Genomic DNA, 14,951 nt, shown 5'->3' with positions numbered 1-14,951 from the left:
CTGTATTCACTCAAGGATGACATTGCCTAATGGTTCTCCCTTAAGTCTTATTGATGTATGACTGTATAGAGATATTTAGAAATGTGATCACTTAAATATTAATACTAGTGAAGAAATTTTAAGGGTAGTTATCTTTGTATAATGCAACTAAAGATCATTTTCAGTTCATTATTTTCTAATTTTTTTAAAATTTTGCTACAGGGGATTGATCTCGGGGGCACACAACCACTGAGCCACATCTCCAGCTCTATTTATATTTTATTTAGAGACAGGGTCTCACTGAGTGGCTTAGTGCCTTGCTTTTGCTGGGGCTGGCTTTGAATTTGTGATCCTCCTGCTTTAGCCTCCCGAGTCACTGGGATTATAGGCATGACCATCGTGCTTGGCTCATTATTTTCTAATTTTTAACATAATAGGTAATACATAATCAGGAAAAAAGCTACTATTTGCATTTTGTCACATTTTATATAGCCAAATTTTATGATTTCTGACACCTAAAATATTCATTCACAAGGTATGCTATCATAGGAAACAAATTTTATTATTAACCTAAACCAAACAGGATTAAATTTGCATGCCTTGAAAAAATTTCCATATAAAAATCTGGTGCAGTGGTGTATAACTGTTGTTCCAGTTACTCAGGAGATTGATGTGGGAGAATTCCAAGTTTGAGGTGAACATGGGCAACAAAGTAAGACCCCATCTCAAAAACATTCAGAATTAAGTTCTGAAGGTAAATATTAAAGAAAAACTTGATATAGTTAGTTTTAACTAAAATTTCAGTACTTTGGGGAAATTTGATTTGGGCCTAAAAGTGATGTGTACACACATAACTATGGTATCAAATCCATGATTACAATTCTTTCTCTTCCCAGGACCAGGGTGTGTGTGGTCCCAACTTATTAGGAGGCTGAAGCTAGAGGTTTGTTTGAGTCCCAGAGTTCAAGACCAGCCTGGACAATGTAGAAAGACCTCATCTCCAAACCAACCAACCAACCAACCCACAACTTTATCTCCCTACTATAAACTTAAATGTATATCCCTAGAGCTGTCATTTCTCCAACAGCCATTAAGCTCATCAAGTTCATGTTTCATATAATCTTTCCTCTAGTTCTCTTCAAATGCACATCTACTTTGACTTTATAACCTGGCCTTTTAAATTCTAGAAACTCCAGAATTCAGTGATAGGTAGCACAAAAGAAACTAAATAACCCTCATTTTGTTATAATAATTAATGAGATTGTAAACATAACATTCTTTGTTGCTGGAGTACAAAAATTTATTACAATTAAATTCACTTAAAAAAAATACTTCAACTTGAAAATACCTAAAGTATTTTGTACAAGGTAAGAATACCTTTTAACTCAAAAATTCTTACCTCATCAAATCCAGCAGCCTGCAAATCTTGAAACATTTGTGGATTAATTTCTGAAGTACTCCGAGAGGAAGAACTTGTTTCATTTGCAAATGGTAGTAGAGAGTTTCGAATTTCTTGCAAGGCTTTATGATATGTCCCAAATTTGGGTGTATTTCTCACTTGTCGAGGATCTTCAGTTGACACTTTATTCATGTTATGCTCAGCCTTAGCAGCATCAGATGGTTTGGATAAATTCCTAAGGGATTCCCGAATTTCTTGCAACATTTGTCTGCTGCTGCCAGTGTAATTACTGGCAGGAAAGGTCTTAGGCCTCATTTGTCTATATCCTTCTGGCTTTTCACTCCTCTTCATGAAAACATCTATATACGTAACCCACACAAAAGACTTTAAGAACTACTTGATAGATTCAGAGCTTTCTCTTGAGTAGAAGTAAAAATGATCCTTTGAGAAAAGTCCCCAGGAATATTAAAGTTCTTTAAAATTGAAGTAATTAACCCTATGAAAGAAAAATAAATTAATTAAAGCCATACAGTGAAATTTTTAAAAAGTACCATTTATGAGGGGGAACCCTCACTGAGTTAAGGGATCAGGTTATAGTTCTGGCTCCACTACGGATTACTGTAGGATCAGGACAAGTTACCTAACCTCTTATTTCCAAGTCTATAAAATAGATTTACCTTATTTACCTCCAGCAATAGTTACAATGAGTAAAAAAATAATAATTTAAAGAGAACTTTAATAAGCATATAAAACACATTCAAATGCAAAGGATTATAACCAAGTGATAATATACATGATACAATAGGCAACCTCTCATCAACTTCATCTAGTGTCTCTGATTTTAGGTTTAAAAATTAGACTTCAGTATAAGATTTTATTACAAGAAAGGGTATTGCTGTTTTAAAAGTTTTCAGCTGAGTGTGGAGGTACAAACCTGTAACCCCAGCAACTAGGGAGGTTGAGACAGAAGGATTCCAAGTCTGGAGCCAGTTTGGGCAACTTAATGAGATCCTATTCCAAAATAAAACTTTTAAAAGGGCCAGCAATGGGACTGGGGATGTGGCTCAAGCGGTAGTGCGCTCGCCTGGCATGGGTGCAGCCTGGGTTCGATCCTCAGCACCACATACAAACAAAGATGTTGTGTCTGCTGAAAACTAAAAATGTAAATAAAATATTTTTTAAAAAAAAAGGTTACAGATCAGGGCTGAGAATATAGCTTAGTCAGTAGAGTGCTTTTTAAAAAAATAAAAAAATAAAAAATAAAAGGGCCGGCAATATAGCTCAGTAGTAGAGCTCTTGCACAGCATACATTCAATCCCCCAAAGTACAAGAAAAAAAGTTACTTAAATCACTGATCCAGAAGACGCTTCAAAAAGAAATATTTGGGTTTATTCTCCAAAATGAGAGACAAGTAAGAGTATCAATAATGGGATATGGAAAGGATCGCTGAAGTCAACTTTTATTATTCCCCAGTTTGACATGTGTGTTTTCAACACAGTGAAAGAACAGTCATCTAAAGTCTACTTATATGTGCCCATTGATGGGAAAAATTAGTAACTCAAGAGAGCCAGCCAAGCACAGTATTGTATACCTGTTATACCAGCAACTCAGGGGCTAAGGCAGGAAGATTTCAAGTTCAAGATCAGCCTCAGCAACTTAGCAACGTGTTCAGCAACTTAGAGAGTCCCTGTCTCAAAAATAAAATGGGCTAGGGATATAGCTCAGTGGTAGAGCACCCCTAGGTTCAATCCTACTACCAAAAAAAAAAAAAAAAAGAGTGAGCCATCCCATTTGTGATTTGTAATAATTATTAGAAATGTGTTCTTCATGAGAAGCATCACGCAGATAGCCTGATCCTGATCAGTTTAAACAATCTTGCCTGTGTTCTTATCTTAATCACCCTAATACCTCTGGCTATTTCTACCTTGTAAGTGAACAAACTCAAATTCAGTTTTGGCAAAATAGTACAAAAATGGTATTGCTGGGATTTGAAACTCTGTCATTATCAACTACTGGGAGTCTATTTCCATCCTCACTGAATATAATTATCACCTACGTTTCATAAAGATGTCTATAGCCAGATATGTCATTTAGATCTCTGTCCTGTTTCTTCCTCCAAGAGCCTTTCTTTCCTTGGTCACCTGATTTACCCGGTGGCTCACCCTCCTCCACCTCTCCTACTGGGAATTGAACCCAGGGCCTCACTTTACCTACTGATCTATATCCCCATCTCTTTTTATTTTACTTCGAGACAGGTTCAGACTAAATCATCCACACTGACCTTGAACTTGTGATCCTCCTGCCTCAGTCTCCAGAATAGCTGAGATTACAGGTATGTGTCATCATGCCCAGCTGTTTCATTTTCTTGATAGTACTTATCACTATTTCTTATCACAAAATAGTTGTACTTGTTCACTTGTTAATTGTCCATTTCCCCTCACTTAAATAAAAGCTCCAATACAGGACTTTGTTTCATCACCATTGTCTGTGCATTACCTGTGAGAGAGCCTGGCAAACAGTGAGTATTTAATAAATGTATACACACATATTGAACGAATAAAATAAACACACACATCTTAAACATCCCCAGTTCCTTTAACTGTTCTTTCATTCAAATCATCTCTTTTGGATACAATCTTCTTTGTCAGAATTCTTCAGATGCTAGAAAGGCACAGCATTTAATAACAGAAAAGCAAAAAAAAAAAAAGGGATTCAGGTACTTATTCAATTCTTTAATTAGCACTGTGGACTTAGACACAATTTGCTGCAACTGATCCTTGAGATATAATGGCTGGAGTAACATCTATCTAATCAGCTGAACAAGAATTAAGAGGAGGGCTGGGGATGTGGCTCAAGCGGTAGCGCGCTCGCCTGGCATGCGTGCGGCCCGGGTTCGATCCTCAGCACCACATACCAACAAAGATGTTGTGTCCGCCGAAAACTAAAATAAATAAATATTAAAAACTCTCTCTCTCTCTCTTTCTCTCTCCCCCCTCTCTCTACTCTCTCTTTAAAAAAAAAGAAAAAGAAACAATACAATACAACTAAAGGTATACATAAACAAGCATGTGAAGAGGTAGAATGTTCCCTGAAACATTGTCTATGATAGCAAAAGAGGACTTCAATCTAGATGCTTATTAATGGAGGAGTATTCAAGTAATTCATAGTAAATCTACATAATATTTGAGTAAGTCAAAAAGAATGATGTACTTCTATCTAAATGTACTAATGTGAACAGACACCACAGTGTTTTTCTGTTGTTTTATTTTGGCAGTATTGGAAGTTGAATCCGGGGCCTTGCAAATACCAGGCAGGCACTGAATTATATCTCCAGTCCTGTTTTTGAGATAGGTTTTTACTACATTCTCCAGGATGGTCTTGAACTTTGGATTTGCCTACCTTAGCCTCTGAAGTAGCTGGGATTACAGGCATGTGCCACCATGTCCACCCACCATATTCTTTTTGTTATGTGGTACTAGGGGTTGAATCCAGGTTCTCCAGCATGGTAGGCAAGCTCTCTGTCATTGAGCTAAATCACCAGTCCCACAATGTATTTTAAGCAACAACAAAAGAACTTAGTTTCAAAAAGTTCACAACATTTTAAAAACTATGAATATAACAGACCTTAAAAAAAAAAAAAAAAAAAAGCAAGTTCCAGGCTGGAGTTGTGGCTCAGCGGTAGAGCGTTTGCCTTGCATGCATGAGGCACTGGGTTCAATCCTTGCACCACATAAAAATAAAAAACAAATAAAACAAACAAACAAAAAACAAACAAACAAAAAACAAGGTTTTGGGGCTGGGGTTGTAGCTCAGTGGCAGAGAGCTTGCCAGGCATGTATGAGGCACTGAGTTCAATCCTTAGTACCACATATAAAGGAACAAATAAAATAAAGTCATTCTGCCATCTACAACTACAAAAAAATTAAAAAATAAAAAAAGCAAGTTTCAAAACCTATGGAAAAAATAAATATATCTCATGTCCTAAAATACAGTGATGGTTGTACAACTCTGTAAATAAGCTGAAAACACTGAATTATATAATTTAAATAGGTAAATAGTATGGTATGTAAATATTTTTAATATCTAAATAATTATTATAGTAAAATACATAAAATTTCCTTCTTTAACCAATTTTTGTAATTTATACCTTACAGAATTGTTAAAAATAAACCCTTTATTTTTAAAAATTTATATTTTTAGAAATTTAATTATATTCCACATACACACAAATTTGTAACAGGACTGAAATAAGATGAAGCCCTATTAACAGACCACCAGAAGTAGTTTCTTAATAATGTTACATGAATTTGTAAATATTTTTGTGGTAAAATAGCTAAATTAGTTATGAATCATCAAGCAACATGACAAACAGCCCATATCTATCCATTTTTGTTAAAAAAAAAAGAACTTCGTCACTATCTTACAGAACACTAAAAATTATGCACATTCTATCCAGAATATAATCCAATCTAGTGATTCATCTCACATATGAAATCAGGACATATCTTGTACTTTTATGAAGGAAGATGGTCACTAATAATAATTTCTTTTCTAAGCCTTCCCATAATATAAATTTAATAATGATTAATTTTAAATATTTAAATTATTACATTTTATATCAATTATCAATTATTAAAAATAATTATTAATTAATTACTAAATAATTTTCTGGGATTAAAATTTAGTTCAAGGGCTGGGGATGTGGCTCAAGCGGTAGTGCGCTCGCCTGGCATGTGTGTGACCTGGGTTCGATCCTCAGCACCACATACAAACAAAGATGTTGTGTCCACGGAAAAAACTAAGAAATAAATATTAAAAAAAAACTCTCTCTCTAAAAATAAAATTTAGTTCAATAACACTTGCAGAATTCACTTGTGGCCTTTTCAGAAAGTAAAGATATTTTCTGTAGCTGCTGGAATTTGCCATTTTTCAAAGATTAAAGATTAACAGTAGTTGTGCAATCTCACGTTAATTCTCTCAGTATCTGGACTGCAATTCATTTATATTATATATGACTTTTTTTTGGGGGGGTGCTCTAGAGATCAAACCCAGGAGCTCTTTACCACTGAGGCACATCCCCAGCCCCTTTTTATATTTTATTTTGAGACAGGGTCTTGCTAAGTTGCTTAGGGCTTTGCTAAATTGCTGAGGCTGTGATCCTCCAACCTCACTCAGCCTCCTAAGTCACTGAGGTTACTGGCTTATGCTACCAGTACCCAGTTCAGGTATTCTTTTAATATTATACTTATTTGGGGTCTTAACCCTAAGTTAACCATCATTTTTATTGTTGTTGTGCTGTTCTAAGTTTTGCAAAAAAATAAACATAGTTTTGCTTCTTTTTCTTAAAAAAACAAAGAACTTCCTTTTCTCTAACATGGGACCTGGTTAATAGTAGGAACCACATTACTGCATTTGTTCATTTGTTGAACTCTATTAAATGCAGGTGACTCCTCCTTCTTTTTACTGCTGAGAAAATAGTTTTATTGGGGCTGGGGATGTAGCTTAGTACAACAGTGTGTGCTTAGCATGTCCACAGAGCACCACAGGGAGTGTGTAAGTTATTTATCTAATTATAAAAAGATGCAGGGCTGGGGCTGTAGCTCAGTGATAGAGTGCTTGCCTAGCATGTGTGAGGCAGTGGGTTTGATCCTCAGTACCACACAAAAATAAATAAAATAAAGATATTGTGTCCAACTACAATTAAAAAAATATTTTTTAAAAAAGATGCATTCTCCTGGGCACAGTGCCACATGTCTGTAATCCTAGGGTCTCATGAGGCTGAGACAGAAGGATTGCCAGTTCAAAGCCAGCTTCAGCAAAAGCGAGGTGCTAAGCAACTCAGTGAGACCCTGTCTCTAAATAAAATAAAATAAAAAGATGCATTCTTTTTTTCTTTTAAATATTTATTTTTAGTTGTAGTTGGACACAATACTTTTATTCCATTCATTCATTTTTATGTGGTGCTGAGGATCGAACCTAGGGCCCCACCCATGCTAAGCAAGCACTCTACCGCTGAACCACAATCCCAGCCCAAAAGATGCATTCTATTGAAATATTTATATATTATAAATATATAAAGTAGAAGTTTCTCACAATTCACCTCCCTCTACAGAGAATCATTATAGTGGGCTGGATAATGACCCCCCCACCAAATATCTACCTCTTAATTCCTGGAACTTGTAAATGTTACCCCATTTGAAAACAGGAACTCTGGAGATGTGATTAAATTAAGGATTTTGGTGTGGACTGGGGCCAAAAAAACCTCACTATAGAGAGGTTATCATGGATTATCACAATGAGACCTGTGTACAATTACAGATGTCCTTATGAGAGGCGAAAACCAATTTGGTATACACAGAAAAGGTGGCAATGTAAAGGAGGCAGAAAATGGAGTGATGTGACCAGAAGCCAAAGAATGCCCACAGAAGCTGAAGTGCCAAGAAACAGGTTCTCTCCCAGAGCCTTTGGAAGAAAAACCATCTTGGTAACACATTGGTTTTTGACTTCTGGTCTCCAGAAATATAAGAGGATGAATTATGTTGTTTTTTTGCCACCAAGTGTGTAGTGATTTTTTAAGTAAGCCACAAGAAACAAATATAATCACTATTAACACTGCATATTCTAACATGTACTGCTACTACCACTAACCAAAATGGAATCATAATACACAAAATATAATTTTATATAAACATAAATTTATAAGAAAAGAATGTAGTATTGCCCAAATTTGCCATATTTAATCTTTTTTCCCCAGAGCATTTTATGAGATTCATAAACCTCAAAAAATGCTGGATCAGAGAGATTTATTCCAGCTTTTTATCCTGTAACTCTGTACTTTAGTGAGTTAACGCCTAATAACATTCAAGTGCATATGGTCACAGAGATATCCGAGTTCTGGTGTGTGTATAATAGTGTGTTGCGGGTTTAAGTAAATGAAATAAATAAAAGAAATTTGATGTCTTTCTTTTTTTGTGGTGGATTAAACTCAGGGGACTCAACCACTAAGCCATATCCCCAGCTCACTGAGTTGCTTAGTGCCTTGTTTTTGCTGAGTCTGGCTTTGAACTCGGAATACTCCTGTCTCAGCCTCCCCAGCAGCTGGGATTACAAGCATGCACCACTGTGCCCAGCTTAAGAAATTATGTCTTTCATGTACGTGTTGAAATACTTGTAAATAAAACATAATGTCTGGAATTCATTTCAAAACAATATAGTTGAGGAGGATCATGAACTGAAATCAATTTCCAGGCATGTATGAGTTTGTCGGGATGAACCTAGCTACTACATAAAGCTCTAATTAAAAAAAAAAAAAAATTGGGATATAAATGAGACAAAAGTGGCCATGTGGTAAAGACTGTCCCTGCTGGGGAATAGACACATGAAGAGTCAATAAACTATTCTCTTTGCTTCTCTGTTTACATCAAATTTTCCCAAATAGAAAATTAAAAAAGAAAAGGAAATGACAGAAGAATTCTGGATCTTAGAATGGTTCTACTACAAATTCTTATTAAAATTCCAAATACAGGGCTGGATATGCAAACCCTGGTGAGATGTGACATGGTTCAATTCTAGAATGAGGCAAAAAGCCAGTGTCCTTTTCTAATACTTTTTCCTGTTTAGGTGACAATGCAGATCATATTTTAAGACAGTGGCTTCTTAATATTAAAGGAATGTCTCTTGACAATTACTGGATTTTGTGTGCAAAACAGAAATCTCTGTTAAGCCACTGATATTTGGGATTATTGTTAGTAATATTGTGGAAACAAAGACTGCCCAAATAAAAGCAAGCAACGGCTGTTTATTTGGAACATGCTATAGGAAGGAAGTCATCTACTACCACTTGCACTTGGTAGATTCAAAAACAGGCAGAAGAGGGGGAAAGCTTCACAGTGAAAAAAAGAGAAGACAAGGTATGATATATATATATATATATGTATGTGATATATAGAGTGATACATATATTGATTGCTACTGTACAGTATGTTATAGATTGCTCCCAAGGGGAAGTTGGAAGTAAGATAACTAGAAAGAGGACACCTTAATTGATTGATTTGAGAAGTTTATCTAGCTTTCTCTAATTGGTACTGAATTGGAAGTAGGGATAAAAATTAGGAAAGCTGGTAGATATAGACTAAATCCAGACTATTTGGATCTACTGCTATAAAGGATATAGGTCTGAGTTGTAGTTTTATATATGATCTGACCATTGTCATCTGTATATTTAGTTTCTTATTATTCTAATACAGATATTGGTACCCAGAAGTGAGGTGCTACAACAACAAAATCCTATGCAGTACTGGCTGAGTGATCAGGCTAAGAGCTGTAGGAAGCTGATACTGGATGCTGGGAAAATGGAGAACCTTGATTCACAGTGGCAAAATATTTGGGAAAGCTGTTGCCTATAATAACTGTTCTTATAATTCTATGAAGAGTCTGGAAAAAGCAATCTTAGAAGTATATATTGATTGCTATTGTACAGTTATGTGCCACATAAGAATGTTTCAGTCAGTGAAGGGCCACACATACAAAAGTAGTCCCAAGAGTGTATAATGAAGCTGAAAAATTCCTATCACCTCGTGACATCACAACACAATGTATCTCCCCCATGTCTGTGGTGATGCTGATGTAAATAAATCTACTGTGATGCCAGTAATATAAGACAGCACTTATAATTATGTACTACATAATACTTGATAAATGACATTACTGAGTTTTTACTATATTTTACTTATCATTAAAGTGTAACCTTTACTTATAGTAAAAAAAATTTACTATAAGTAAACAAATAAGTCAAAAAAGCAGCAGCTAATTTGAAAGCAGAAATACAAGGGAATAAAAGAGTTCAAAACTGAAATCTTTTCCAGGGTTAGAAAAGCAGCTTGTTGGGCTAGGGACATTGCTCAGTTGATAGAGTGCATGCCTCGCATGAAGGAGGCCCTGGGTTCAATCCCTAGCAACACACACACACACACACACACACACACACACACACACAAACACTCTCTCTCTCTTAATAAAAATATGCTGCAATAAAAATTCTTGAGCATTCCTTAAGATAAATTCCCAGAAGTAGAAATACTGGATCAAAGTGAATGCCTAGGACCAAGGGTATAGGTCAATGCCTAGGGCCAGGGGTTTAGGTCAATGGTATAGTGCTTATTTAGCATGTTTGAGATCTTGAGTTCAATCCCTAGCACTGTGCATAGCACAGCAAGGAAAAAAAAAAATATATATATATATATTTATATGTATATGCGTGTGTGTGTATTATGTGTTAAGAGAGTGTGCATTTAAAATTCTGATATTGGGCTGGGGATGTGGCTCAAGCGGCAGCGCGCTCGCCTGGCATGCGTGCGGCCCGGGTTCGATCCTCAGCACCACATACCAACAAAGATGTTGTGTCCGCCGAAAACTAAAAATAAATAAATATTAAGAATTCTCTCTCTCTCCTCTCTCACTCTCTCTTAAAAAAAATAAAATAAAATAAAATTCTGATATTTATTATTAGATTGCCTTCAAGGTGTACTCATCTATAATCCCATAAACAAGATATGGCCAATATTAAAATTATCAAATCTTAATAATCTTTATTACTATGACATGTCAAAATTCAAATTAATAATAAAGATGAATTTTAAAAGAATTCTTCAAAAAAGCCAAGTATGGTGGGACTTGCCTGTAATTCCAGTTATTCAGAAGGCTGAGGCAGGAGGATCTCAAGTTGGAAGCCAGCCTGGACCACATGAGTCCTTGTCTCAAATAAAAGAACTCTTTAAAGCAAAACAGCTACCTCTTTAACCAACAGTACAGTGGTGCCAGATCATTCTTCCTAATTAAAAGTTCTAATCATGTCACTTTCCCTATTACATAACATTAAATTACTCTTAACTTCAATTTAGTGGTTCTGGAGTTCTACCTGGTTATGTCTCCAGCTCTGCCACATACTAGCTGTCTGACCTCGGGCAAGCTGCTTAACCTGTGTGTCTTAGTTTCTCCATCTTCAAATATGGGCAAAATTAGGTTCTATCTCATAAGGTTGTTGTGAGCATTAAATACATGTCAAATGTTTAGAATAAGCACCTGACTCATAATAACTTAGTTATTATCTGCTTATGTCTGACATATATTTTCTGTGTATCTCCATACTTGTACCTTATACTCTAACCAAATTACTGGCTCTCAGATAATATACCTTTTGCTTTTCTACTGTCATGTTCTTACTCATCCTTTTTTTTTTTTTTTTTTGGTATTGACAATTGAGCCCACTGAGCTATATCTCCAGTTTTTTTTTTTTGTTTTTTTTTTTTTAAGACAGAGTCTTGATAAGTTGCTAGGGCCTCACTAAATTGCTGAGGCTGGACTTGAATTTGCAATCCTCCTGCCTCAGCCTCCAGAGTTATTGGGATTATAGGCATGTCCCACCTCACCCAGCACATCTTGTTTATTCTTATTGAAAGGGCCACTGCTATATTTGTCTTGTAGAAATTATATCCAATCTTCAAAACTTCATTCAAATGCCTCCCCTAACAGAAACTTTCATTGAATTTCGATCTACTATCCTCTGAAAACTACATTCTATTTGCATGATTCAAATAAAACGTGCTTTTGTCCTCTTCATATTCTTGTCCTATTTTTCTTACCTGGTCAGGGATTCTAGAGATAATGTGTCTTGAAGAACAGCTTGATTGATCTAGCTATATATTTAGGAAAAAAAATTATACGTACACATATTTTTTTAAATAGACAATGAAATGAATTAAAAGAGACCTACATAAAGTCATGTAGTTAGCTGGGTAATGCTAGGAATGGACTCCACATCTAATCCAGCCTCTTTTCATCATATCTACATCTTGAATTTTCTATGGGCAAAGAGTATGTTCACTTAGGCTTTTAAGGGACACTTACATTGTTTACACTGAATAGACAAAATTTCAATTGTTTTGAAGTTTAAGACCCTCTTCAAAAATACAACAATCAGTAAACCCAAATGCTTATTGTTTTCTTGTTGAATTTAGGAAAAAAAAAAACAGGTACTATTACATGATAAGATTTCAAAGTGTTACCTTGGTCTGAATTACGTTATTATGAGATCAGCAATGATAACTGGTTGTGTTTCTCAGCAGCAGCAGAGTCTTAGTTTTTCAAAGAGCAATATTCACAAATCTCTGAACATAAACATTTTCTTTCATTTACTTTCTAAGAACTAGCTGATGAAATCCCAGTTACTAGCAAGGCTGAAGCAGAAGAATTGCAAACATGAGGCTACCCAGAGCAACTTAACAAGACCTTCCTGCTAAGCTAAATAAAATAAATTCAATAAAATAAAAAGAGTGGGAATGTACCTCGTGGTAGAGAGCCCCTGGGTTCAATCCCTACTACCACCAAAAAAAAAAAAAAAAAAGGAAAACAATCAGTATATTTTTATCTTCATGCTGAAAAATGGTAATTTCTGGACAAAGTTGCTCAATGACTAACAGTGATGTAAAAAAAGTCACCTACTAATATAAATATCATATCTAAAATAATGAGAGGAGGGACTATTCCAAGATATGTACATAGAACATACACACAGAATATGTACACAGAACAAGGACCAACATTAAAAGCAAAACAAAAACTCTGCCTATAAATGAAGGCCATTTATCATACATTAAAAAATGTAGTGGAAGTACTTTTTTTTATTGTTTTGGAGACTAGCAAGGCATAATCAATCAACAGGCACAGAAAGAATGTGCCTTTCACAGTATGTGCTATGATCTAGTTTCTTGCAGTAACAGTTTATCAGAGGAACATAATGCTACTTAAAAATCAGTCAAATTTTTCCACCGCCTTAGGGAATCAATCTGTCTACTTATTTAAAGGTAAAAGAAAACCTTGGTAAGGCAATCACAAATGTTGGTATCTTAGTAGGCAACATGCATTCCGAATATAATTGTCCTACCTTTTCCTCCTCATGGAGGAAAAATGGATAAACATTTTCAACCTTCAATAAATAATTCATAAAGGTCTGACAAGTTTCAAAATCTCAGGCATTCAAGTGCATTTACAAAACTGGAGTGATAATATTATTTGTGTTACAGAGGATACTTAGGGCTCACTAACGATAAGTTCTAGACGATGACACACATTTTAAGTCATTCACATGAATCGAAAAATATTCACTTTGTTCCCTTAAAAATGACTTTTAATTGAAGAAGTCAGGGGATGGGATGAAACAAAATCACCCGAGAGTAATTCTTTGCGCTCCAAGTTATAATAAACAAAGTTCCCGAAATTGATATACACATTCCTATTCTATAACTCCACCGCCATCGCTCCCATGGCTTCGAACTATGAACAGTGACCTAACATTAAGGCGTAAGGGAGAGATTCCCACGATTTCAAGTTATACCCAAGGATCCGGGCCCTCCGCGGTCCAAAGAACTGCGGTAGCTCTTTCAACGCAACTTTCCTTCAGAACCACCCTTCTCTTTCCGCCCCTCGGAAGCGAGTTGGGGGTGGGGTGGGAGGGGACAGTTGCCTCGAGGCCGCCAGCACGGCAGGCTCTTCCCAGCCAGACCTGCACGTCCGAGGCCGAAATGCCTGGGGCTCTTCCTGCAGCACTCGGTGCGGCCAACCCTCGCTTCCCCAGGGCAGGGCTCAGCTCAGGTCAAAGCCAAGTCAGGCCCGGACCCGGCCGGCTCAGCCCGCCGGTCCGCAGCAGCCCCTGGACCCCCGCCAGCGGGGATGGGCGTGGGCCCCTGCGGCCACCGCCCCGGCCGAGAGGACTCCGGAGGAGAGAGTGAGCCCCACCCGCTACGGCAGCCCCGGACTTACCTGCAGGGGAGAGCGGGGCTCCTGGACAGCGGCCACGGGCCCGAGGGCAGGAGCCGAGGCGGCCGGAGCACGTCCCAGGGGCCCCGAGTGTCCCAGGTGGCGCAGGGCGGGGAGAGAGGCCGGTGGGCTGCCGCGGGCCGGCGCGGCCCGTCGCAGGGGTGGCGAGGACCTGGCTCTCCCCTTAGCACCAGGCCGCCGCCGCCGCCGCCGCCATTTTGCCTTCGACTCCGCGTCGCCGCGGCCGCACTCCGCTGCGATTTACCGGATGTGCGCATTTCCCGGCGTCGCTTGCGCGGGGGCCGAGGACTGGGGGCTTCTGACTGCCCGGCCGCGGGGAGAGAGCGCGCCGCCTGCGGCCTCCCTGCTCGGGCCGGTGGCCCGCCGCCCAGCGCGTGGGTGAGCGTCGCCCCACTACGCTCCGCCTGCCGCGCCCGCTGGACCCGCTCGCGAGCGCGGCCCACGACTCCCCGCCCGAGCTTGCTCGGCGTACGCAGTCGCTCCTTCAGCCAATCGAGCTCTGCATCCGGACGGAGAGAAGGGAGTCGCGTCCCCAGGAGCTCAATTCTCTGGAAGCGGCCGGGAGTGGCTCTCGGAAACCTCGCTGTGGACATCAGGATTCGAGATCCGAGGGCTTAAATAAAATCCGATTCTAGTCTAGTGAGCTTCGAGCACGTGTGTTTTCTGAACCAGCCAGACAGTGTCGCCAACCACGACCGACCGGTGACAGAGTTCAGGTGTGTCCGCCTCATCCTAGAAG

General features: G+C 38.1%; 2 protein-coding genes across 7 annotated transcripts in view; both read right to left on the bottom strand.

Moving 5' to 3' along the window:
• Lats1 (large tumor suppressor kinase 1) overlaps positions 1–1,729 on the bottom strand; it is a 31,486-nt gene extending 29,757 nt beyond the window's left edge. For all 6 annotated transcript variants that reach the window (XR_013424784.1, XR_005733029.2, XM_005321361.5 and 3 more), the window contains exon 1: positions 1,379–1,729. Coding sequence is in view for 4 of the 6 variants with exons in the window: in XM_005321361.5 (XP_005321418.2) it covers positions 1,379–1,729 (351 nt within the window). In the remaining 2 variants the exon portion in view is untranslated. The remainder of the gene's footprint in view (positions 1–1,378) is intronic.
• LOC144366004 (uncharacterized) lies at positions 1,706–14,951 on the bottom strand. The gene is made up of 2 exons (XM_078018923.1): positions 14,195–14,951; positions 1,706–1,874 (listed from the first exon to the last, which is right to left on the bottom strand). Exons 1-2 carry the CDS (start codon positions 14,803–14,805, stop codon positions 1,844–1,846), a joined length of 642 nt encoding a protein of 213 aa, XP_077875049.1. The 5' UTR covers positions 14,806–14,951; the 3' UTR covers positions 1,706–1,843.

The sequence above is a fragment of the Ictidomys tridecemlineatus genome, chromosome 8 (assembly GCF_052094955.1).
Source record: "Ictidomys tridecemlineatus isolate mIctTri1 chromosome 8, mIctTri1.hap1, whole genome shotgun sequence".
Lineage (NCBI taxonomy): Eukaryota > Metazoa > Chordata > Mammalia > Rodentia > Sciuridae > Ictidomys > Ictidomys tridecemlineatus.
This window is presented reverse-complemented; position numbering and strand designations above follow the sequence as displayed.

Coding starts and splice junctions, on each gene's coding strand:
- LOC144366004 (XM_078018923.1), bottom strand. CDS start 14,805: ATGTCCACAGCGAGGTTTCCGAGAGCCACTCCCGGCCGCTTCCAGAGA. Junction 1,875..14,194: donor AGCCCCGCTCTCCCCTGCAG/GTAAGTCCGGGG, acceptor TTTCTTTCATAG/GGTTAATTACTTCAATTTTA.